This window comes from Mustelus asterias, chromosome 2 (assembly GCF_964213995.1).
Source record: "Mustelus asterias chromosome 2, sMusAst1.hap1.1, whole genome shotgun sequence".
NCBI lineage: Eukaryota > Metazoa > Chordata > Chondrichthyes > Carcharhiniformes > Triakidae > Mustelus > Mustelus asterias.
Genome location: NC_135802.1, coordinates 3,574,601 through 3,600,836, shown reverse-complemented (window position 1 = coordinate 3,600,836; position 26,236 = coordinate 3,574,601). Strand labels below are relative to the sequence as shown.

The 26,236-nt window shown below is 48.5% G+C and overlaps 1 protein-coding gene across 1 annotated transcript in view; it reads left to right on the top strand.

Moving 5' to 3' along the window:
• The window catches only part of LOC144504332 (uncharacterized), a 107,465-nt gene that overhangs the window by 54,511 nt on the left and 26,718 nt on the right, over positions 1 to 26,236 (top strand). The window contains exons 8-11 of the mRNA XM_078229499.1: positions 6,412 to 6,507; positions 13,700 to 13,795; positions 14,889 to 14,984; positions 22,516 to 22,617. Coding sequence (XP_078085625.1) covers positions 6,412 to 6,507; positions 13,700 to 13,795; positions 14,889 to 14,984; positions 22,516 to 22,617 — 390 coding nt within the window. The remainder of the gene's footprint in view (positions 1 to 6,411; positions 6,508 to 13,699; positions 13,796 to 14,888; positions 14,985 to 22,515; positions 22,618 to 26,236) is intronic.

The window sequence follows — 26,236 nt, the reverse complement described above, 5'->3', positions numbered from 1 at the left end:
CACACTGCCGTAACCGTTATCTACCTGATTCACACTGCCCTAACCGTTATCTACCTGAGTCACACTGCCGTAACCGTTATCTACCTGAGTCACACTGCCCTAACCGTTATCTACCTGAGTCACACTGCCGTAACCGTTATCTACCTGAGTCACACTGCCCTAACCGTTATCTACCTGAGTCACACTGCCGTAACCGTTATCTACCTGAGTCACACTGCCGTAACCGTTATCTACCTGAGTCACACTGCCGTAACCGTTATCTACCTGAGTCACACTGCCGTAACCGTTATCTACCTGATTCACACTGCCCTAACCGTTATCTACCTGATTCACACTGCTGTAACCGTTATCTACCTGATTCACACTGCCCTAACCGTTATCTACCTGAGTCACACTGCCGTAACCGTTATCTACCTGAGTCACACTGCCGTAACCGTTATCTACCTGAGTCACACTGCCGTAACCGTTATCTACCTGATTCACACTGCCGTAACCGTTATCTACCTGAGTCACACTGCCGTAACCGTTATCTACCTGAGTCACACTGCCGTAACCGTTATCTACCTGATTCACACTGCCCTAACCGTTATCTACCTGAGTCACACTGCCGTAACCGTTATCTACCTGAGTCACACTGCCCTAACCGTTATCTACCTGAGTCACACTGCCGTAACCGTTATCTACCTGAGTCACACTGCCCTTACCGTTATCTACCTGAGTCACACTGCCCTAACCGTTATCTACCTGATTCACACTGCCGTAACCGTTATCTACCTGAGTCACACTGCCGTAACCGTTATCTACCTGAGTCACACTGCCCTAACCGTTATCTACCTGATTCACACTGCCGTAACCGTTATCTACCTGAGTCACACTGCCGTAACCGTTATCTACCTGATTCACACTGCCCTAACCGTTATCTACCTGAGTCACACTGCCGTAACCGTTATCTACCTGAGTCACACTGCCCTAACCGTTATCTACCTGAGTCACACTGCCGTAACCGTTATCTACCTGAGTCACACTGCCCTAACCGTTATCTACCTGAGTCACACTGCCGTAACCGTTATCTACCTGAGTCACACTGCCGTAACCGTTATCTACCTGATTCACACTGCCGTAACCGTTATCTACCTGAGTCACACTGCCGTAACCGTTATCTACCTGAGTCACACTGCCCTAACCGTTATCTACCTGAGTCACACTGCCGTAACCGTTATCTACCTGAGTCACACTGCCCTAACCGTTATCTACCTGCGTCACACTGCCCTTACCGTTATCTACCTGAGTCACACTGCCGTAACCGTTATCTACCTGATTCACACTGCCGTAACCGTTATCTACCTGAGTCACACTGCCGTAACCGTTATCTACCTGATTCACACTGCCCTAACTGTTATCTACCTGATTCACACTGCCCTAACCGTTATCTACCTGAGTCACACTGCCCTTACCGTTATCTACCTGAGTCACACTGCCGTAACCGTTATCTACCTGATTCACACTGCCGTAACCGTTATCTACCTGATTCACACTGCCGTAACCGTTATCTACCTGATTCACACTGCCCTAACTGTTATCTACCTGATTCACACTGCCCTAACCGTTATCTACCTGAGTCACACTGCCGTAACCGTTATCTACCTGATTCACACTGCCGTAACCGTTATCTACCTGATTCACACTGCCGTAACCGTTATCTACCTGATTCACACTGCCGTAACCGTTATCTACCTGATTCACACTGCCGTAACCGTTATCTACCTGAGTCACACTGCCGTAACCGTTATCTACCTGATTCACACTGCCCTCACCGTTATCTACCTGATTCACACTGCCGTAACCGTTATCTACCTGATTCACACTGCCCTAACCGTTATCTACCTGAGTCACACTGCCGTAACCGTTATCTACCTGATTCACACTGCCCTTACCGTTATCTACCTGATTCACACTGCCCTAACCGTTATCTACCTGATTCACACTGCCCTAACCGTTATCTACCTGATTCACACTGCCCTCACCGTTATCTACCTGAGTCACACTGCCCTAACCGTTATCTACCTGAGTCACACTGCCCTAACCGTTATCTACCTGATTCACACTGCCGTAACCGTTATCTACCTGATTCACACTGCCCTAACCGTTATCTACCTGATTCACACTGCCGTAACCGTTATCTACCTGAGTCACACTGCCCTAACCGTTATCAACCTGAGTCACACTGCCGTAACCGTTATCAACCTGAGTCACACTGCCGTAACCGTTATCTACCTGATTCACACTGCCGTAACCGTTATCTACCTTATTCACACTGCCGTAACCGTTATCTACCTGAGTGACACTGCCCTAACCGTTATCTACCTGATTCACACTGCCCTAACCGTTATCTACCTGAGTCACACTGCCGTAACCGTTATCTACCTGATTCACACTGCCCTAACCGTTATCTACCTGAGTCACACTGCCGTAACCATTATCTACCTGATTCACACTGCCGTAACCATTATCTACCTGATTCACACTGCCGTAACCGTTATCTACCTGATTCACACTGCCCTAACTGTTATCTACCTGATTCACACTGCCCTAACCGTTATCTACCTGAGTCACACTGCCGTAACCGTTATCTACCTGAGTCACACTGCCCTAACCGTTATCTACCTGATTCACACTGCCGTAACCATTATCTACCTGATTCACACTGCCCTAACCGTTATCTACCTGATTCACACTGCCCTCACCGTTATCTACCTGATTCACACTGCCCTAACCGTTATCTACCTGATTCACACTGCCGTAACCATTATCTACCTGAGTGACACTGCCCTAACCGTTATCTACCTGATTCACACTGCCGTAACCATTATCTACCTGATTCACACTGCCCTAACCATTATCTACCTGATTCACACTGCCCTCACCGTTATCTACCTGATTCACACTGCCCTAACCGTTATCTACCTGATTCACACTGCCGTAACCATTATCTACCTGAGTGACACTGCCCTAACCGTTATCTACCTGATTCACACTGCCCTAACCGTTATCTACCTGAGTCACACTGCCCTAACCGTTATCTACCTGAGTCACACTGCCCTAACCGTTATCTACCTGATTCACACTGCCGTAACCATTATCTACCTGAGTGACACTGCCCTAACCGTTATCTACCTGATTCACACTGCCCTAACCGTTATCTACCTGAGTCACACTGCCCTAACCGTTATCTACCTGATTCACACTGCCCTAACCGCTATCTACCTGATTCACACTGCCGTAACCGTTATCTACCTGAGTCACACTGCCGTAACCGTTATCTACCTGAGTCACACTGCCCTAACCGTTATCTACCTGAGTCACACTGCCGTAACTGTTATCTACCTGATTCACACTGCCGTAACCGTTATCTACCTGATTCACACTGCCGTAACCGTTATCTACCTGAGTCACACTGCCCTAACCGTTATCTACCTGAGTCACACTGCCCTAACCGTTATCTACCTGAGTCACACTGCCCTAACCGTTATCTACCTGATTCACACTGCCGTAACCGTTATCTACCTGATTCACACTGCCGTAACCGTTATCTACCTGAGTCACACTGCCGTAACCGTTATCTACCTGATTCACACTGCCCTAACCGCTATCTACCTGATTCACACTGCCGTAACCGTTATCTACCTGAGTCACACTGCCCTAACCGCTATCTACCTGAGTCACACTGCCGTTACCGTTATCTACCTGAGTCACACTGCCGTAACCGTTATCTACCTGATTCACACTGCCGTAACCGTTATCTACCTGAGCCACACTGCCGTAACCGTTATCTACCTGAGTCACACTGCCCTAACCGTTATCTACCTGATTCACACTGCTGTAACCGTTATCTACCTGATTCACACTGCTGTAACCGTTATCTACCTGATTCACACTGCCCTTACCGTTATCTACCTGAGTCACACTGCCCTAACCTTTATCTACCTGAGTCACACTGCCCTAACCGTTATCTACCTGAGTCACACTGCTGTAACTGTTATCTCCCAAGCCAACCCTCTCAACTCCAGAATCAACTTAGTGAATCTCTTCTGCACCCCCTCCAGTGCCAGTATATCCTTTCTCAATTAAGACCAAAACTGTACACAGTACTCCAGGTGTGGCCTCACCAGCACCTTATACAGCTGCAACATAACCTCGCTGTTTTTAAACTCCATCCCTCTAGCAATGAAGGACAAAATTCCATTTGCCTTCTTAATTACCTGCTGCACCTGCAAACCAACTCCTTGAGATTCCTGCACAAGGACACCCAGGTCCCTCTGCACAGCAGCATGCTGCAATTTTTTACCATTTAAATAATATTCCATTTTGCTGTTATTCCTACCAAAATGGATGACCTCACATTCACCAAAATTGTACTCCATCTGCCAGACCCTCGCCCACTCACTTAGACTATCTATGTCCCTTTGCAGACTTTCAGCGTCCTCTGCACACTTTGTTCTTCCACCCATCTTAGTGTCATCCGCGAATTTTGACACACTGCACGTGGTCCCCAACTCCAAATCATCTGTGTAAATTGTAAACAATTGCGGTCCCAACACTGATCCCTGAGGCACACCACTAGTCACTGATCGCCAGAAAAACACCCATTTATCCCCACTCTTTGCTTTCTGTTAGTTAACCAATCCTCTACCCATGCTAATACATTACCCGTAACACCGTGCACCTTTATCTTATGTAGCAGTCTTTTGTTCGTCACCTTGTCAAATGCCTTCTGGAAATCCAGATACACCACATCCACAGGTTCCCCATTGTCCACTGCACATGTAATGTTCTCAAAGAATTCCACCAAATTAGTCAAACATGACCTGCCCTTCATGAACCCATGCTGCGTCTGACCAATGGGACAATTTATATCCAGATGTCTCGCTATTTCTTCCTTGATGATAGATTCAAGCATTTCCCCTATTACAGAAGTTAAGCGAACCGGCCTATAGTTACCCGCCTTTTGTCTACCTCCTTTTTTAAACAGTGGCGTCACATTTGCTGTTTTCCAATCTGCGGGAACCACCCCAGAGTCCAGCGAATTTTGATAAATTACCGCGAGTGCATTTGCTATTTCTCCCGCCATCTCTTTTAGTACCCTGGGATGCATTCCATCAGGACCATAGAGTCATAGTCATGGAATCATAGAGCTTTACGGCATGGAAACAGGCCCTTCAGCCCAACCTGTCCATGCCGCTTTTTTTTAAAACCCCAATGCTAGTCCCAATTGCCCGCATTTGGCCCATATCCCTCCTTATAACTCAAAACATCAAGTCCCAGTAGCATCCTAGTAAATCTTTTCTGCACCCTTTCTAGTTTAATAATATCCTTTCTATAATAGGGTGACCAGAATTGCACACAGTATTCCAAGTGTGGCCTTACCAGTGTCTTGTACAACTTCAACAAGACGTCCCAATTCCTGTATTCAATGTTCTGACCAATGAAACCAAGCATGCTGAATGCCTTCTTCACCGCTCTGTCCACCTGTGTCTCCACTTTCAAGGAGCTATGAACATGTACCCCTAGATCTCTTTGTTCTGTAACTCTCCCCAACGCCCTACCATTAATTGAGTAAGTCCTGCCCTGGTTCAATCTACCAAATGCATCACCTTGCATTTATCTAAATTAAACTCCATCTGCCATTCGTCAGCCCACTGGTCCAGGAGACTTGTCTACCATTAGCCCCATTAACTTGCCCAACACTACCTCTTTCGTGATAATGATAGTTTCTAGGTTCTCACTGTATTATCTACCAAGTATTATCTACTGTAGTTACACTGCCGTAAAGCATTATCTACCATATTACACTGCCCTAAAGCATTATCTCCCTGAGTTCCACCGCCGTAAAGCATTATCTGCCATAGTTACACTGCCGTAAAGCATTATCTACCGCAGTTACTTTGCCGTAAAGCATTATCTCGCATAGTTACTTTGCCGTAAAGCATTATCTCGCATAGTTACTTTGCCGTGAAGCATTATCTCCTATAGTTACACTGCCGTAAAGCATTATCTACCGCAGTTACTTTGCCGTAAAGCATTATCTCGCATAGTTACTTTGCCGTAAAGCATTATCTCGCATAGTTACTTTGCCGTAAAGCATTATCTACCGTAGTTACACTGTCGTGAAGCATTATCTCCCATAGTTACACTGTCGTGAAGCATTATCTCCCATAGTTACACTGCCGTAAAGCATTATGAACTATAGCCACATTGCCGTAAAGTAGACCGTCACTCCTGCGGTGAAGATGTGGCCATAGCATTAGGGACACTGAGAGAGAATCTGGACAGGTTGCAGTTTCTTTACAATGTCCGACTCCTTGGAAGGAATGTGCCGAGTCTAACTTCAGCCCTTTCTCTGTCTCTCTGCAGCGATGTGTTCCCCGCCGTGCTCTCATGGTGGGACCTGTATGCGTTCCAACACTTGTGTGTGTTCCCAGGGCTGGACTGGAATTGGCTGTCAGACAGGTGAGTGTGACAACCTTCGTGAAACTGTGAATTTCAACCTTGGAGCCTCGTACAGGCTGACACTCGGGTCAGACATTTCCTCAACACCCTCTCGCTATCATCAGAGCTCCGGCCTCCGTGATAATGACCGGGTGACCTGCTCCTCTCATCTTGCCTGATGTTTTAAATAGTGCCGTGGGATCTTTCAGAATGATGAGAACTCACATTGGACCAAGCTGAGTAGCCCTCCTGAAGGACGACATCTCCATTAGTGTGTGAGATCAAAGGTGCAGGCCATTCAGCCCATTATGGCTGCTGCACCATTCAATGAGATTATTGTTGATCTGATTGTGGTCTGAACTCTGCATTCCTGTCTGAGCTTCGTAAACCGTCACTCCCGTAACCCGTCACACCCGTAACCCGTCACTCCCGTAACCCGTCACTCCTGTATCCCTGTCACTCCCGTAACCCGTCACTCCCGTAACCCGTCACTCCTGTATCCCCGTCACTCCCGTAACCCGTCACACCCGTAACCCGTCACTCCTGTATCCCCGTCACTCCCGTAACCCGTCACACCCGTAACCCGTCACTCCTGTATCCCCGTCACTCCCGTAACCCGTCACACCCGTAACCCGTCACTCCTGTATCCCCGTCACTCCCGTAACCCGTCACACCCGTAACCCGTCACTCCTGTATCCCCGTCACTCCCGTAACCCGTCACACCCGTAACCCGTCACACCCGTAACCCGTCACTCCCGTAACCCATCACTCCCGTAACCCGTCACTCCCGTAACCCGTCACACCCGTAACCCGTCACTCCCGTAACCCGTCACTCCTGTATCCCCGTCACTCCTGTATCCCCGTCACTCCCGTAACCAGTCACTCCTGTAACCCGTCACTCCCGTAACCCGTCACTCCCGTAACCCGTCACTCCCGTATCCCCGTCACTCCTGTATCCCCGTCACTCCCGTAACCAGTCACTCCTGTAACCCGTCACTCCTGTATCCCCGTCACTCCCGTAACCCGTCACTCCTGTATCCCCGTCACTCCTGTATCCCCGTCACTCCCGTAACCCGTCACTCATGTATCCCCGTCACTCCTGTATCCCCGTCACTCCCGTAACCAGTCACTCCTGTAACCCGTCACTCCTGTATCCCCGTCACTCCCGTAACCCGTCACTCCTGTATCCCCGTCACTCCTGTATCCCCGTCACTCCCGTAACCCGTCACTCCTGTATCCCCGTCACTCCCGTAACCAGTCACTCCTGTAACCCGTCACTCCTGTATCCCCGTCACTCCCGTAACCCGTCACTCCTGTATCCCCGTCACTCCTGTATCCCCGTCACACCCGTAACCCGTCACTCCCGTAACCCGTCACACCCGTAACCAGTCACTCCTGTAACCCGTCACACCCGTAACCCGTCACTCCCGTAACCCGTCACACCCGTAACCCGTCACTCCCGTAACCCGTCACTCCTGTAACCCGTCACTCCCGTATCCCCGTCACTCCCGTAACCCGTCACTCCCGTAACCCGTCACTCCCGTAACCCGTCACTCCCGTAACCCGTCACTCCCGTAACCCGTCACTCCTGTATCCCCGTCACTCTTGTAACCCGTCACTCCCGTAACCCGTCACTCCCGTAACCCGTCACTCCCGTAACCCGTCACTCCTGTAACCCGTCACTCCTGTAACCCGTCACTCCCGTATCCCCGTCACACCCGTAACCCGTCACTCCTGTATCCCCGTCACTCCTGTATCCCCGTCACTCCCGTATCCCCGTCACTCCTGTAACCCGTCACTCCCGTAACCCGTCACTCCCGTAACCCGTCACTCCCGTAACCCGTCACTCCCGTAACCCGTCACTCCTGTAACCCGTCACTCCTGTAACCCGTCACTCCCGTATCCCCGTCACTCCCGTAACCCGTCACTCCTGTAACCCGTCACTCCCGTATCCCCGTCACACCCGTAACCCGTCACTCCCGTAACCCGTCACTCCCGTAACCCGTCACTCCCGTAACCCGTCACTCCTGTAACCCGTCACTCCCGTATCCCCGTCACTCCCGTAACCCGTCACTCCCGTAACCCGTCACTCCCGTAACCGTCACTCCCGTAACCCGTCACTCCCGTAACCCGTCACTCCTGTAACCTGTCACTCCCGTAACCCGTCACTCCCGTAACCCGTCACTCCCGTAACCCGTCACTCCCGTAACCCGTCACTCCCGTAACCCGTCACTCCCGTGTCAATTACAAACCTGAACCTGGTCACTCGTTCCAATTCTCCCAGGAGAGGGAAGCACCACCCCGTCCAGTCCCCTCAGAATCTTATATCCTTCAGTAAGATCACCTCTCATTCTTCTAAACTCCAATGAGTATAAAGTTAAAGTTTAAAGTTTATTTATTAGTCACAAGTAGGCTTACATTGACACTGCAATGAAGTTACTGTGAAAATCCCCTAGTCGCCACACTCCAGCGCCTGTTCAGTACACGGAGGGAGAATTTAACATGGCCAATGCATTCAACCAGCACGTCTTTTGGACTGTGGGAGGAAACCGGAGCGTCCGGAGGAAACCCACGCAGACACGGGGAGAATGTGCAAACTCCACACAGACAGTGACCCGAGCCGGGAATTGAACCTGGGTCCCTGGCGCTGTGAGGCAGCAGCGCCAACCACTGTGCCACCGTGCCGCCCAAACCCAACCTGCTCAACATTGCCTCATAAGACAATCCCTTCATCCCAGGAATCAGCCATGGTCACAGGGTCATCGGCGGGATTTTCCGGCAGCGCCCACCCCAAAACCGGAAAATCCCACCCGAGGTCAACGGACCTTTGAATGATACCCCCCCCGGCCCTCCCCCCGCCTGCTATGATTCCGGTGGCGGGCAGATGGGAAACCCCCCCCCCCCCCCATAGAGACATACATGACAGAAAAAGTCCGTTTGGCCCATCACGTATACACTGGTCAGAGACAAGCCACCTAACTATTCTAATCCCATTTCCCAGCACTTGGTCCATAGCCTTGTGTGCTTTGGCATCACAATTGCACATCTAAATACTTCTTCAATGTTATGAGGATCTCTGCCTCCACCGCCCTTTCAGGCAGCGAGTTCCAGACTCCCACCACCCTTTTATTTTTCCTCGCATTCCCTCTAAACTTCCTGCCCCTTATCTTAATTCTGTGCCCCCTGGTCATTGATCACTTCAAGATGTGGAGATGCCGGCGTTGGACTGGGGTGGGCACAGTAAGAAGTCTCACAACACCAGGTTAAAACCCAACAGATTTCTCTGAAAGCTTGTGCTGCCAAATAAACCTATTGGACTTTAGTCTGGTCTTGTGAGACTTCTTACCGTTGATTACTCCACCAAAGGGAAAAGTTTCTTCCTATCTATGCCCCTCATCATTTTCTCCATCTCAATCCTGTCCCCCCTCTGTCTCCTCTGCTCCAAGGAAAACAACCCCAGTCTATCCAATCTCTCTGCATAACTAAAACTCAGTGGTAGTCATGATGTGGGGATGCCGGCGTTGAATTCCCACTCACCTGAAGAAGGGGCTTAGAGCTCCGAAAGCTTGTGTGGCTTTTGCTACCAAATAAACCTGTTGGACTTTAACCTGGTGTTGTTGAACTTCTAACTAAAACTCTCCAGCCCAGGCGACATCCTGGTAAATCTCCTCTGCACCAGCTCCAGTGCAATCACATCCCTCCAATAATGTGGATTCCAGAACTGCACGCGACACTCTAGCTGCGGCCAAACCGATGCTTTATAGAGTTCCAGCATAATCTCCCTGCTCTTAAACTCTATGCCCTATGCCTCAACTTGGAAAGACAAGTAAGCCTTCTATAACCATTTTATCCACCTGTCCTGCTATCTAAGGACTGGTGTACATACACACCAAGGTCCCTCTGACCCTCGGGGGTTCCCAGGATCCAATTTTCCAAATTTCTTTGAATCCAATGGGCTCTTACCTTCGCTGTCAGTCTCCCATGTGGGACCTTGTCCAAAGCCTTGCTGAAGTCCAAGTAGATTACATCAAATAAGAACATAAGAAATAGGAGCAGGAGTAGGCCATCTGGCCCTTCGAGCCTGCCCCGCCATTCAACAAGATCATGGCTGATCTGAAGCGAATCAGTTCCACTTACCCGCCTGCTCCCCATATCCCCTAATTCCCTTATCGATCAGAAAACTATCTACCCGTGATTTAAACGGGATTTAAATGCATTGCCTTCACCTACACACCTGGTCACCTCTTCACAGCATTCAGTCAAGTTGGTTGGACATGACCGCTCCTTAACAAATCCATGCTGACTGTTCCTCATTAACCCCTGCCTCTCTTCAAATGCAGATTAATGCTGTTTCTCAGAGTTGCTTCCAATAGTTTCCCCACCTCTGAGGTTCGACTGACTGGCCCGTAGTTTCCTGCTTTATCCTTTGCTCCCTTTGTGAATAATGGTACCAACTGAATGAACCTTCTCTAAACTTCCTCCAATGTCAGTCCTTCCCTTCTTAAGTAAGGAGATTAAAACTGAAGAGTATACTTTGACCAAAGCTCAATTTGTTTAAAGTTGTAAAGTTTATTTATTAGTGTCACAAGTAGGCTTACATTAACACTGCAATGAAGTTACTGTGAAAACCCCCTAGTCGCCACACTCCGGCACCTGTTCGGGTACACTGAGGGAGAATTTAGCACGGCCAATGCACTTGTGGACTAGATTAATAGCTTTGGTGAAGGGACTGAAGCCAAATTTGTGAATGATACAAAGAGGGGAAAGTAAGCTGTGGGGAGGATACGAAGAGTCTGCAAGGGGATAGAGACAGGTTACGTTTGGGCGATGGAGGATAATGTGGGAAAATGTGAGGCTGTTTACTTTGGCAGGAAGAATAAAAAGCAGAATATTATTTGAATGGAGCGTCATCGAGTCACAGAGGTTTACAGCATGGAAACAGGCCCTTCGGCCCAGCTTGTCCATGCTGCCCTTTTTATTAACCACTAAGCTAGTCCCAATTGCCCACAAAATGCAAATTGGCCCATATCCCTCTATACCCATCTTACCCATGTAACTGTCTAAAAGAACAAAGAACAGTACAGCACAGGAAACAGGTCCTTCGGCCCTCCAAGCCTGTGCCGCTCCTTGGTCCAACTAGACCAATCGTTTGTATCCCTCCATTCCCAGGCTGCTCATGTGACTATCCAGGTAAGTCTTAAACGATGTCAGCGTGCCTGCCTCCACCACCCTACTTGGCAGCGCATTCCAGGCCCCCACCACCCTCTGTGTAAAAAACATCCCTCTAATATCTGAGTTATACTTCGCCCCTCTCACCTTGAGCCCGTGACCCCTCGTGAATGTCACTTCTGATCTGGGAAAAAGCTTCCCACCGTTCACCCTATCTATCCCCTTCATAATCTTGTACACCTCTATTAGATCTCCCCTCATTCTTCGTCTTTCCAGGGACTTTAACCTGGTGTTGTTAAAACTGGTGTTGTAAAAATGCTTTTTAAAAGACAAAATTGTACCCATCTCTTCTACTACCAGCTTGTTCCAGACACTCACCACCCTCTGTGTGAAAAAATTGCCCCTCTGGACACTTTTGTATCTCTCCCCTCTCACCTTAAACCTATGCCCTCTAGTTTTAGACTCCCCTACCTTTGGGAAAAGATGTTGACCTTATCTATGTCCCTGATTATTTTATAAACCTCTATAAGATCATCCCTCAGTCTCCTACGCTCTGCAAAATGCTACAGTACAGAGGGATTTAGCGAATGGAATGTTGGGCCTTTATCGCGAGGGGGATAGAATATAAAAGCAGGGAGGTCTTGCTGCAACTGTACAAGGCACTGGTGAGGCCGCAACTGGAGTACTGTGTGCAGTTTTGGTCCCCTTATTTGCGAAAGGATATATTGGCCTTGGAGGGAGTGCAGAGAAGGTTCACCAGGTTGATACCGGAGATGAGGGGTGTGGCTTATGAGGAGAGATTAAACAGATTGGGTCTGTACTCGTTGGAGTTTAGAAGGATGAGGGGTGATCTTATAGAGACATATAAGATAATGGATAGGGTAGAGGTGGAGAGATTCTTTCCACTTAGAAGGGAAACCAGAACTAGAGGGCACAGCCTCAAAATAAGGGGGGGCCGGTTCAGAACAGAGTTGAGGGGGAACTTTTTCTCTCAGAGGGTAGTGAATCTCTGGAATTCTCTGCCCATTGAAGTGGTGGAGGCTTCCTCGTTGAATATGTTTAAATCACGGGTAGGTAGTTTTCTGATCGGTAAGGGAATTAGGGGATATGGGGAGCAGGCGGGTAAGTGGAACTGATTCGCTTCAGATCAGCCATGATCTTGTTGAATGGCGGGGCAGGCTCGAAGGGCCAGATGGCCTACTCCTGTTCCTATTTCTTATGTTCTTATGTCCCGAGTACCTGAATCATTAAATGCAAGTACAGCAATGCAAATGGGATGGTGGTCTTTTTCGCAAGGAGGACTGCAGCAAAGCAGTGTCTTTTATAAGTTCAACTCAACATTCAGGCCAGTATTTGTATCTCCCCCTGAATTGAACTGAGTGGCTTGCTCAGCCATTTAAGAATGAAGAGTGATGTGTCGGCCAGACTGGGTAAGGATGACAGATTTCCTTCTCATGACAGTGGTTTCATGGTCATCATTAGACTCTTAATTCCAGATGTTTATTGAATTTTCACCGTCTGTTGTGGTGGGATTTGAACCTGGGTCCGGAGAGCATTATCCTGGCTCTCTGCATCACTAGTCCAGCGACAATACCACGACGCCGTAGCCTCCTCTGAATAAAGCCGAGGATACTTTCTGCTTTAGTAGTAGCTCTCTCACCCTGCCCTGCCGCCTTCAATGATTTATGCATCCGTACAGCCAGGCCCCTCTGCTCCTGCAGCCTGTTCCGAATTGTAACTTGTATATTGTCTCTGTCTTCACATTTCTCAGTAAGAGTTTTAACAGCACCAGGTTAAAGTCCAACAGGTTAATTTGAGAGCAAATGCCATTAGCTTTCGGAGCGCTGCTCCTTCGTCAGATGGAGTGGAAATGTGCTCTCAAACCGGGTATGCCCTGTTTGGACTTTAACCTGGTGTTGTTAAAACTCTTACTGTGTTTACCCCAGTCCAACGCCGGCATCTCCACATCTTCACGTTTCTCTGCATCGAAATATCAGAAGCTGTTATTAACCCCCGATTTTCTCTCTATTTCTTTGCTGGGCAGCGCTCTGTGACTTGCCCTGTGCCAATGGAGGGAGATGTATTCTACCCAACACCTGCCAGTGTTCTTCTGACTACACAGGACAGCAGTGTCTCACAGGTACCTGCACAAGTTTCCTTTATTCTTTCACAGGCTGGAGGTGTCGCTGGCTAGACCAGCATTTATTGCCCATCCCTAATTGCCCCTTCAGAAGGTGCTGGTGAGCTGCCTTCTTGAGCCGCTGCAGTCCCCGAGGTGTAGGTACACCCGCAGTGCTGTTAGGGAGGGAGTTCCAGGATTTTGACCCAGCGACAGTGAAGGAACGGCCGATATATTTCCAAGTCAGGATAGTGAGTGACTCGGAGGGGAATCTCCAGGTGGGGGTTTTGTCTTTGTCCTTCTTGATGGGAGAGATTGAGGGTTTGCCTCCAACCAGTGGAGAGTCTACCCACTGACTCCAGTTTTGCCACCGCTCCTTGTTGCCAGTCTCGGTCGAATGCGGCCTTGATGTCAAGGGCTGTCACTCGTACCTCACTTCTGGAATTTAGCTCTTTCGTCCCTTTTTTATTCCTTCAGAGGATGTGAGCGCCACTGACCACTGATTGACCATCATTCAAGGTTTTTGAGTCCAGGGCATCCGGATAGATCAGACTTATTGTCACGCTCAGAGTCAGGGCCCAGCATATCATCAACAATATCACTTTTTTTGTCTTCTCTCCGTCAGTGTTCTGAGCGCAAAAAAGTCACACGTGCGCTGAGTGAATTGTACGCTGTCTTCCCCACTTGTGTCACATGGCTCAGGTTTCTCAAAAAGAGGCATGAAGGCTTTTCCTTACACTCCAGCAAACAGTAATAATGCGGTGTTACTCTGTCACACTCTGCAGTGACAACAGTAATAATGTGGTGTTACTCTGTCACACTCTGCAGTGACAACAGTAATAATGTGGTGTTACTCTGTCACACTCTGTGGTGAACAGTAATAATGTGGTGTTACTCTGTCACACTCTGTGGTGAACAGTAATAATGTGGTGTTACTCTGTCACACTCTGTGGTGAACAGTAATAATGCGGTGTTACTCTGTCACACTCTGTAGTGAACAGTAATAATGTGGTGTTACTCTGTCACACTCTGCAGTGACAACAGTAATAATGTGGTGTTACTCTGTCACACTCTGTAGTGACAACAGTAATAACGTGGTGTTACTCTATTACAGCTATGTGCACCCCACCCTGTCTAAACAAAGGAAAGTGCATCGATGTCAACAAGTGCTTCTGTCCCGGAGGGTGGCTGGGCGCTCGCTGCCAGATTGGTAAATAACTAATAAGATGATCTTCTTACACAATTACGCGAGCGAAACAAGTGTCTGCACTGGGCGCACAAGTCTGTGGAATAAATAATACATTCCTCTCAGAATGGGTCTGACACAAAGGCCAACAAATGATCGCCAAGCGCTTTATAAGAGCAGCAAAAAGGGATATTGAAAGGAATTGGAAATTGAGGGACTGGTCAAAAAGAAAAGAGAGGCGGATGTTAGGTCCAGGCAGCTAAAAACGGAGGGAGCTCTGGAGGAGTACAAAGAAAGTAGGAAGGAACTCAAACGGGGAATTAGAAGGGCAAAAAGGGGTGACGAAATGTCCTTGGCAGACAGGATTAAGGAGAATCCCAAGGCATTTTATTCATACGTTAGGAACAAAAGGGTTGTCAGGGAAAAAATCGGACCTCTCAGGGACAAAAGTGGGGAATTATGCATGGAGCCCAAAGAAGTAGGGGAGATCCTAAATGAATACTTTGCATCGGTATTCACAAAGGAGAGGGATGTGTTGACTGGGAGTGTCTCGGAGGGGAGTGTTGAACCGTTGGAGAAAATCTCCATTACAAGGGAGGAAGTGTTAGGTTTGTTAGAGAATATAAAGACTGACAAATCCCCAGGGCCTGATGGAATCTATCCAAGGCTGCTCAGGGAGACGAGAGATGAAATCGCTGGGCCTCTGACGCAAATCTTTGTCTCGTCACTGGACGTAGGTGAGGTCCCAGAGGATTGGAGGATAGCTAATGTGGTCCCGTTATTTAAGAAGGGTAGGAAGGATAACCCGGGTAATTATAGGCCGGTGAGCATGACGTCTGTGGTGGGGAAGTTGTTGGAGAAGATTCTTAGAGATAGGATGTATGCACATTTAGAAAGGAATAAACTCATTAACGATAGGAAGCATGGTTTTGTGAAAGGGAGGTCATGCCTCACTAACCTGGTGGAGATTTTTGAAGAAGTGACCAGAATGGTTGACGAGGGAAGGGCCGTGGATGTCGTCTATATGGACTTTAGTAAAGCGTTTGACAAAGTCCCTCATGGTAGGCCGGTGAAAAAGGTTGGATCTCATGGGATAAAGAGGGAGGTGGCTAGATGGGTGGAGAACTGGCTTGGTCACAGAAGACAGAGGGTGGTAGTGGAAGGGTCTTTTTCCGGCTGGAGGCCTGTGACTAGTGGTGTTCCGCAAGGCTCTGTATTGGGACCTCTGCTGTTTGTGATTTACATAAACGATCTGGAAGAAGGTGTAACTGGGGTGATCAGTAAGTTTGCGGACGACACAAAATTGGCAGGACTTGCAGATAGTGAGGAGCATTGTCAGAAGCTACAGAAGGATATAGATAGGCTGGAAATTTGGGCAAAGAAATGGCAGATGGAGTTCAATCCTGATAAATGCGAAGTGATGCATTTTGGTAGAAATAATGTAGGGAGGAGCTATACGATAAATGGCAGAACCATAAAGCATGTAGATATGCAGAGGGACCTGGGTGTGCAAGTCCACAGATCCTTGAAGGTGACGTCACAGGTGGAGAAGGTGGTGAAGAAGGCATATGGCATGCTTGCCTTTATAGGACGGGGCATAGAGTATAAAAGTTGGGGTCTGATGTTGCAGATGTATAGAACGTTGGTTCGGCCGCATCTGGAATACTGCGTCCAGTTCTGGTTGCCACACTACCAGAAGGACGTGGAGGCTTTGGAGAGAGTACAGAGGAGGTTTACCAGGATGTTACCTGGTATGGAGGGGCTTAGTTATGAGGAGAGATTGAGTAAACTGGGGTTGTTCTCCCTGGAAAGACGGAGGATGAGGGGAGACTTAATAGAGGTGTATAAAATTATGAAAGGCATAGATAGGGTGAACGGTGGGAAGCTTTTCCCCAGGTCGGTGGTGACGTTCACGAGGGGTCATAGGTTCAAGGTGAAGGGGGGGAGGTTTAACACAGATATCAGAAGGACATATTTTACACAGAGGGTGGTGGGGGCCTGGAATGCGCTGCCAGGCAAGGTGGTGGAGGCGGACACACTGGGAACGTTTAAGACTTATCTAGACAGCCATATGAACGGAGTGGGAATGGACGGATACAAAAGAATGGTCTAGTTTGGACCAGGGAGCGGCACGGGCTTGGAGGGCCGAAGGGCCTGTTCCTGTGCTGTATTGTTCTTTGAATCTTGTTGGGATCTACTGAGAAGAAGAGGTTTTATTGTTTGAGAAAGAGGCAATGTGTGTTTAAAAGCACTCTTGTCCCACTGAAGATGGAGGAAGGGTGGGAATGTCACGAATGGCCATGGGGAAATGGCAGACTTGCTGAATGAGTGTTGTGCTCCATTATTCACAGTGGAACGGGAGGATATATTGCCGGAAATCCCAAGGAAACTAACCGAGGATCTGGGACAGGGCCGAAATAGAATTAATGAATCATCAATAATGGGGAAATGAATGGAACTGAAGAGTGACCAATCCCCAGGACCTGATATTATCCATCCACGTGTGTTAAAGGAGGGAGGGGAACACATTGCCCGTGTCCGAACTATAATCTTTCGTGTTCCCGAGATTTGGGAGTCATATCCCTGGATTGTAAATTGCCTCATGTTATTTTGTTCTTTGAGAATGTTGACAGAGGAAACCAGGGATTTACAGACCAATCTGTGGTGGGGAAATTGTCGGAGACGTTATCTGAGGTAGGTTCTTTACGCAGAGAGTGGTTGGGGTGTGGAATGGACTGCCTGCAGGGATAGTGGAGTCAGACACTTTAGAAACATTTAAGCGGTTATTGGATAGGCACATGGAGCACACCAGGATGATAGGGAGTGGGATAGCTTGATCTTGGTTTCAGATAAAGCTCGGCACAACATCGTGGGCCGAAGGGCCTGTTCTGTGCTGTAATGTTCTATGTTCTATGTTCTGATCATCTTGGGAAATTTCAGTTATTCAGGAAGAGACAGCGTAGATCACACCTGACAAAACTCATAGAATTCTTTCAGGAAGTGAGAAGGTCTGTGGACTGAGGTAAGGTGATGGATGTCGTTTATATGGACTTTGATAAAGTCCCATACAAGAGACTGTTAGCTAAGGTGGAAGCCCATGGAATTGAAGGTAGATTGCTGACGGGGAAAATGGTTGAATAACAGGGGACAGAGTGTTATAGTAATGGGTAAGAATTCAAATTGGAGATGTGACGAATGGTATCCCGCAGGGATCTGTCTTGGGGCCTCAATTATTTACAATATTTATTAACAACTTAGACATCGCAAGGGAAGTGGAATATCCAAATCTGTGGATGACACAGAATTGGGCAGCATTGTAGGTAGAGTTGTGGCTAACATACAAGAGGATATTGATAGATTGGGTGAATGGGCCAAGCTGTGGCAGATGGATTTTAATCAGAGAGAAATGGAGAGAGAGAGAATAGGCCAGAAGAAACAACTGGGGAGGAAGGAGAGTGACGCAGGAAAATACAGCAAAATCTTTACAGGGCTGAGTGATTCACCAGAGAGGGAGTGACGCAGGGAAATGTTTTGGAGATTCTGGAAGGGGGGCTGTCTGAAGGGGGGGCTGTCTGAAGGGGGGGCTGTCTGAAGGGGGGGCTGTCTGAATGGGGGCTGCCTGAAGGGGGGGCTGTCGGAAGGGGGGGCTGTCTGAAGGGGGGCTGCCTGAAGGGGGGGCTGTCTGAAGGGGGGGCTGTCTGAAGGGTGGTTGTCTGAAGGGTGGCTTATAGTGGACAAAAGTGGGGAATTATGCATGGAGCACAAAGAAGTAGGGGAGATCCTAAATGAATACTTTGCATCGGTATTCCCAAAGGAGAGGGATGTGTTGACTGGGAGTGTCTCGGAGGGGAGTGTTGAACCGTTGGAGAAAATCTCCATTACAAGGGAGGAAGTGTTAGGTTTGTTAGAGAATTTAAAGACTGACAAATCCCCAGGGCCTGATGGAATCTATCCAAGGCTGCTCAGGGAGACGAGAGATGAAATCGCTGGGCCTCTGACGCAAATCTTTGTCTCGTCACTGGACGCAGGTGAGGTCCCAGAGGATTGGAGGATAGCTAATGTGGTCCCGTTATTTAAGAAGGGTAGGAAGGATAACCCGGGTAATTATAGGCCGGTGAGCTTGACGACTGTAGTAGGGAAGTTGTTGGAGAAGATTCTTAGAGATAGGATGTATGCGCATTTAGAAAGGAATAAACTCATTAACGATAGTCAGCATGGTTTTGTGAGAGGGAGGTCATGCCTCACTAACCTGGTGGAGTTTTTTGAAGAAGTGACCAGAATGGTTGACGAGGGAAGGGCCGTGGATGTCGTCTATATGGACTTTAGTAAAGCGTTTGACAAAGTCCCTCATGGTAGGTTGGTGCAAAAGGTTGGATCTCATGGGATAAAGAGGGAGGTGGCTAGATGGGTGGAGAACTGGCTTGGTCACAGAAGACAGAGGGTGGTAGTGGAAGGGTCTTTTTCCAGCTGGAGGCCTGTGACTAGTGGTGTACCGCAGGGCTCTGTAATGGGACTCTGTTGTTTGTGATTTATATAAATGATCTGGAAGAAGGTGTAACTGGGGTGATCAGTAAGTTTGCAGACGACACAAAATTGGCAGGACTTGCAGATGGTGAGGAGCATTGTCAGAAGCTACAGAAGGATATAGATAGGCTGGAAATTTGGGCAAAGAAATGGCAGATGGAGTTCAATCCAGATAAATGCGAAGTGATGCATTTTGGTAGAAATAATGTAGGGAGAAGCTATATGATAAATGGCAGAACCATAAAGGGTGTAGATACGCAGAGGGACCTGGGTGTGCAAGTCCACAGATCCTTGAAAGTGACGTCACAGGTGGAGAAGGTGGTGAAGAAGGCATATGGCATGCTTGCCTTTATAGGACGGGGCATAGAGTATAAAAGTTGGGGTCTGATGTTGCAGATGTATAGAACGTTGGTTCGGCCGCATCTGGAATACTGCGTCCAGTTCTGGTCGCCACACTACCAGAAGGACGTGGAGGCTTTGGAGAGAGTACAGAGGAGGTTTACCAGGATGTTACCTGGTATGGAGGGGCTTAGTTATGAGGAGAGATTGGGGAAACTGGGGTTGTTCTCCCTGGAAAGACGGAGGATGAGGGGAGACTTAATAGAGGTGTATAAAATTATGAAAGGCATAGATAGGGTGAACGGTGGGAAGCTTTTCCCCAGGTCGGTGGTGACGTTCACAAGGGGTCATAGGTTCAAGGTGAAGGGGGGGAGGTTTAACACAGATATCAGAAGGACATATTTTACACAGAGGGTGGTGGGGGCCTGGAATGCGCTGCCAGGCAAGGTGGTGGAGGCGGACACACTGGGAACGTTTAAGACTTATCTAGACAGCCATATGAATGGAGTGGGAATGGAGGGATACAAAAGAATGGTCTAGTTTGGACCAGGGAGCGGCGCAGGCTTGGAGGGCCGAAGGGCCTGTTCCTGTGCTGTATTGTTCTTTGTTCTTTGTTCTATAGAAGGGGGGCTGTCTGAAGATGGGGCTGTCTGAAGGGGTTGTCTGAAGATGGGGCTGTCTGAAGGGGTTGTCTGAAGATGGGGCTGTCTGAAGGGGTTGTCTGAAGATGGGGCTGTCTGAAGGGGTTGCCTGAAGATGGGGCTGTCTGAAGGGGTTGTCTGAAGATGGGGCTGTCTGAAGGGGTTGTCTGAAGATGGGGCTGTCTGAAGGGGGGCTGTCTGAAGGAGGGCTGTCTGAAGGGGGGGCTGTCTGAAGGGGGGCTGTCTGAAGGGGGGCTGTCTGAAGGGGGCTGTCTGAAGGGGGGGCTGTCTGTAGGGGGGGCTGTCTGAAGAGGGCTGTCTGAAGGGGGGCTGTCTGAAGGGGGGGCTGTCTGAAGGGGGGCTGTCTGAAGGGGGGGTTGTCTGAAGATGGGGCTGTCTGAAGGGGGCTGTCTAAAGGGGGCTGTCTGAAGAGGCTGTCTGAAGGGGTTGTCTGAAGATGGGGCTGTCTGAAGGGGGGCTGTCTGAAGGGGGGCTGTCTGAAGGGGGGGCTTACTGTAGGGGGGGCTGTCTGAAGGGAGCTGTCTAAAGGGGGCTGTCTGAAGAGGCTGTCTGAAGGGGTTGTCTGAAGATGGGGCTGTCTGAAGGGGGGCTGTCTGAAGGGGCTGTCTGAAGGGGCGGTGGAAATTCTCATTAACTTTTCAAATGGCAATTGAAATAGAAAATCTGTGGGAAGCGTTGAGGGAAGTTGAGTGGTAGAATTGGATAGTTACATAGAGGATAGGAGCAGGAGGAGGCCATTCAGCCCTTCGAACCTGCTCCACCATTCATTACGATCGTGGCTGATCATCCAACTCAATAGCCTAATCCTGCTTTCTCCCCATAACCTTTGATCCCATTCGCCCCAAGTGCTATATCCAGCCGCCTCTTGAATACATTCAATGTTTTGGCATCAACTACTTCCTGTGGTAATGAATTCCACAGGCTCACCACTCTTTGGGTGAAGAAATGTCTCCTCATCTCCGTCCTAAATGGTCCACCCTGAATCCTCAGACTGTGGGTTAGCAGAGGCATGATGGACAGAATGTTGTGTGTCATTCTGAGAGACTATAGAGAGGAGAGTGTGAATGGAGAGAATGAGGAGAAAGGAAAATAGAGGGATGGACCCTCAGAGGGTCTGGAGTCACATTGTACTGACCCTCTGACAGTGCGGCACTCCCTCAGTACTGACCCTCTGACAGTGCGGCACTCCCTCAGTACTGACCCTCTGACAGTGCGGCACTCCCTCAGTACTGACCCCCTGACAGTGCGGCACTCCCTCAGTACTGACCCTCTGACAGTGCGGCACTCCCTCAGCACTGACCCTCTGACAGTGCAGCACTGCCTCAGTACTGACCCTCTCACAGTGCAGCATTCCCTCAGCACTGACCCTCTGACAGTGCGGCACTCCCTCAGCACTGACGCTCTGACAGTGCAGCACTCCCTCAGTACTGACCCTCTGACAGTGCAGCACTCCCTCAGTACTGACCCTCTGACAGTGCGGCACTCCCTCAGCACTGACCCTCTGACAGTGCGGCACTCCCTCAGTACTGACCCTCTGACAGTACGGCACTCCCTCAGTACTGACCCTCTGACAGTGCGGCACTCCCTCAGCACTGACCCTCCGACAGTGCAGCACTCCCTCAGCACTGACCCTCTGACAGTGCGGCACTCCCTCAATACTGACCCTCTGACAGTGCGGCGCTCCCTCAGTACTGACCCTCTGACAGTGCGGCACTCCCTCAGTACTGACCCTCTGACAGTGCGGCGCTCCCTCAGTACTGACCCTCTGACAGTGCGGCACTCCCTCAGTACTGACCCTCTGACAGTGCGGCACTCCCTCTGTACTGACCCTCTGACAGTGCGGCACTCCCTCAGTACTGACCCTCTGACAGTGCGGCACTCCCTCAGTACTGACCCTCTGACAGTGCGGCACTCCCTCTGTACTGACCCTCTGACAGTGCGGCACTCCCTCAGTACTGACCCTCTGACAGGTTGTCACGGCGATTTGTTATTGTATTTTTTATTTCTGGTCTTGTTGTGTTATTCTGCAGAGCCGATTGTCTGTAATCCAAAATGTAAGAATGGCGGCACTTGTGTTGGGTTCAATATCTGCAAATGTCGCAGTCATTTCACAGGAAGGAGCTGCCAAACAGGTGGGTAATCCCTCCGCACCATACAGTACCACCCCTCGCTGCTGCAGTCTTCCTTCATGGCTTGTGGCATCACTGGGCCTGCATCTATTGCCCATCCTTAATTGCCCCTTCAACTGAGTGTCTCATTCGACCATTTCAGAGGGCAGTTGAGAGTTAACCACATTGCTGTGGCTCTGGGGTCACATGTAGGCCAGACCGGGTAAGGATGGCAGATTTCCTTCTCTAAAGGACATTAGCGGCACGGTAGCACAGTGGTTAGCATTGCTGCTTCACAGCTCCAGGGACCCGGGTTCGATTCCCGGCTCGGGTCACTGTCTGTGTGGAGTCTGCACGTTCTCCCCGTGTCTGCGTGGGTTTCCTCCGGGTGCTCCGGTTTCCTCCCACAGTCCAAAGATGTGCGGGTTAGGTGGATTGGCCATGATAAAATTGCCCCTTAGTGTCCTGGGATGTGTAGGTTAGTGGGATTAGCGGGTAAATGTGTAGGGATATGGGGGTAGGTCCTGGGTGGGATTGTGGCCGGTGCAGACTCGATGGGCCGAATGGCCTCTTTCTGTACTGTCGGGTTTCTATGATTCTAGTGAACCAGATGGGTTTTTACAACGAGAGTTTTGTGGTCACCATTGCTGAGATTAGGGCCCAGATTTTATCACAATGTCGAGTCTCTCTGATGTGGCAATAATAGTGGAAGTGACTGACAATCTGAGGCCAGCCCTGAAATTGGCACTTCCCATCGTGCTGGCAACGAGGAAGGGCAACTTCCAGTCATGCAATTTTTACAGCTGGCCGCCTAAATCATCAGCTGCCTCACCCAAGTGGTCACTTTGATCAGCCTGGAATGTAAAACTCCCAGTGTAGCCATTCAGCCAGGTAAGCGCTGCTCTGAACTTTCTGGACTTGTTTAGATAGCCAGAGGTAGCCCTTTGGATGTGGTTCTGGGACACCTTCGATGGGCATTCGGTGTTTTTAAGGTTAGTCAGCTGCCATTTGCAATTGTTACAAGTAGGCATAAATGTGCATTTTTTTTAAAAGCATAAACTCATGACTGTTGTTCGGAGCAGGAAGGGAGGAGTGTGTGTATTATACAGGCGCACACCTTCACAGGTTGTACCATTAATTTAAACGTTTCATACTTTCTCCACTGCGTTAAGAACACAACTGAAGGTAAACACCAACTTATTCCAAATCCCTGATAGGAAACTTGAAACATCTGCCCTCAGCTGTATTTAATAATTTGATATATTGTGAGGAAATAGTTATAATCCAGAAGATGATGCCTCAAACATTTTGTGGTAATTAAACAGTAAATAAATAGCAACAAAGTCAACTAGACGTACATTTAACTAAAACAGAGCCTACAAGCTGTCTAACCAAACTTTCCCCATTCCAAATACCTTTACTTCACTCCCTCAAAGCTAATCCTCCCCAAACATCCGCAACATTTTGTAGATATTTAAAAGCTATAAACTAAATCTAATAACAGTTACCACACCGGGCAGTTACATCTCTTTGGGCTTGTTTCTGAAGTAAAACAAAACAGCCGTTTTTTTAAAGGAAGGGTTTCTTTCCAAACACAGCTTTCTGGAAGTTAACATATCTGTTCCTGCTGTGGCCTGAAGTCTCAAAACAACTAACTACCTTTGCATCAGTAAAATGCTTCCGATAACAGATTGTTCCCTTTTGTTCTTCCCATACCAGAACTCACCTCTTCAGAGGTGATTATCTTAATATTGTGCGTCAACCTTTTCGAGGGTAAAAGCAAAATTCGCACCTTGTCTCTTCCTGTAAACCTCTGACCCCTCATTCAAATCCTTTATGTTCTATTCCCCATTGTTACCAGCTTGCCTTGGGTAGGCTCAACTACATCTCAGAAGCACTAATTCCATTAACATAACCAAACTGACCCTGCATTAAGCAGCTTACATTTTCCAGTAGTTTTAAAAAATATTTAACCAGCAGAGAAGATTTCAGTTTATTGAGTTTTCCTGTTATTTTCCATGTCATCACTATTTTCCTCTCAATCCTCAGACAGCAAACATAGGAAAGAAAATATGAAGGTGTGGAGGCTATTTAGATCCAGGCTTAACTCCATAGTGGGGCAGGGGGTTCAGTTACACAGAGAATTAGAAACTCAGAGTGTAAAGAGAAGGTGGGACTGTTCCCGGAAAGCAAAAGGAAGGGGCAGAATGTTTGAACGTCATATTGCACCAAGGAACCACACAAGTGTAACGGCACCGGAGTCCCAGATGACCATAGACCCAAAGCTGGCTGGTGATGATTTAACCTGAAGATCGCCACACCTCAGGCGCGGGACAAGGCGAGGTCTTCATAAATAACGAGAATTGGACCGGTCTGTTCACACAGTTGGCTGGTTTGTGTTGCTCAAGAGTTGGGAGATTTGATAATAGGACAAACTTAAAGACTTTGTATCTGAATGCACAAAGCATTCAGAATAAAATGAATGAATTGACAGCAAGAAATAAGAAATAGCAAAGGAAAGAAATCCCTGGTGGGAGTGATCTATCAGTCCCCAAAAAATAGCACCGCACTGGGGCAAAGTGTCAAACCAGGAAATTCTGGGGCTTGTAAGAAAGGTACAGCAGTAATCATGGGTGATTTTAATATGCACATAGATTGGAAGAATCAAATTGGCAAGGGTAACCTGGAGGCAGAGTTCATTGAATATATTAGAATCATAGAAATCCTACAGTGCAGAAGGAGGCCATTCAGCCCATCGAACCTACACCGACAACAATCCCACCCAGGCCTTATCCCCGTAACCCCGTGTATTTACCCTGCTGGTCCCCTGACACTAACGGGCAATTTGCCATGGCCAATCCACCTAACCAGCACATCTTTGGAATCGAACCTGGGTCCCTGGATCTGTGAGGCAGCAGTGCTAACCACTGCCTCAATGCCAATTTAGATTGCAGAGATTGTTTCTTGGAGCAGTATGTTGTGGAACCAACCAGGGAGCAGGCTAATCTGGATTTGACATTGTGTAATGAGCAGGGATTAATTAATGACCTCATAGTTAAGGATCCTCGAGGGAAGTTTGATCATAGTATGATGGGATTCAAAATTCAGCTTGAGGGTGATAAACAGGAGTCCCACACTCGCGTTTTGGAGCGAAACAAAGGAAATACGTGAGGAAATACAAAGGAGAAACTTGGCCATAGTGGATTGGGCAGGAGGGCAAAAAGGTAGAACAGTTGATGACCAGTGGCAGTTATTGTAAGAGGGGGAAAACATGCATGGCTAAGCAAGGAGGTTAAAGATAACGGGGGCGATTCTCTCTCTCTCTGTTCACTGAATATACGAATTAGGAGCAGGGTTAGGCCTTTTGGACCTTTGATCCTGCTGAATGTGCTGTCTGTACTTGGTGATAAATCACCAGGACCAGATGAGAAACATCCAAGGATACTGAGGGAAGTGAGGATGGAACTTGCAAAGACAATGGCCAGAATGTTTCTATTTTCCTTAGATTCAGAGGTGCTTCCAGAGGATTGGAGCATTAAAAATGTGACATCCTTGTTCAAAAGAAAGGTTTAAAGATAAACCTAGCAAGTGCAGCCCGTCACTTTAACCTCAAAAACTAGAACCAGAGGGCACAACCTCAGGC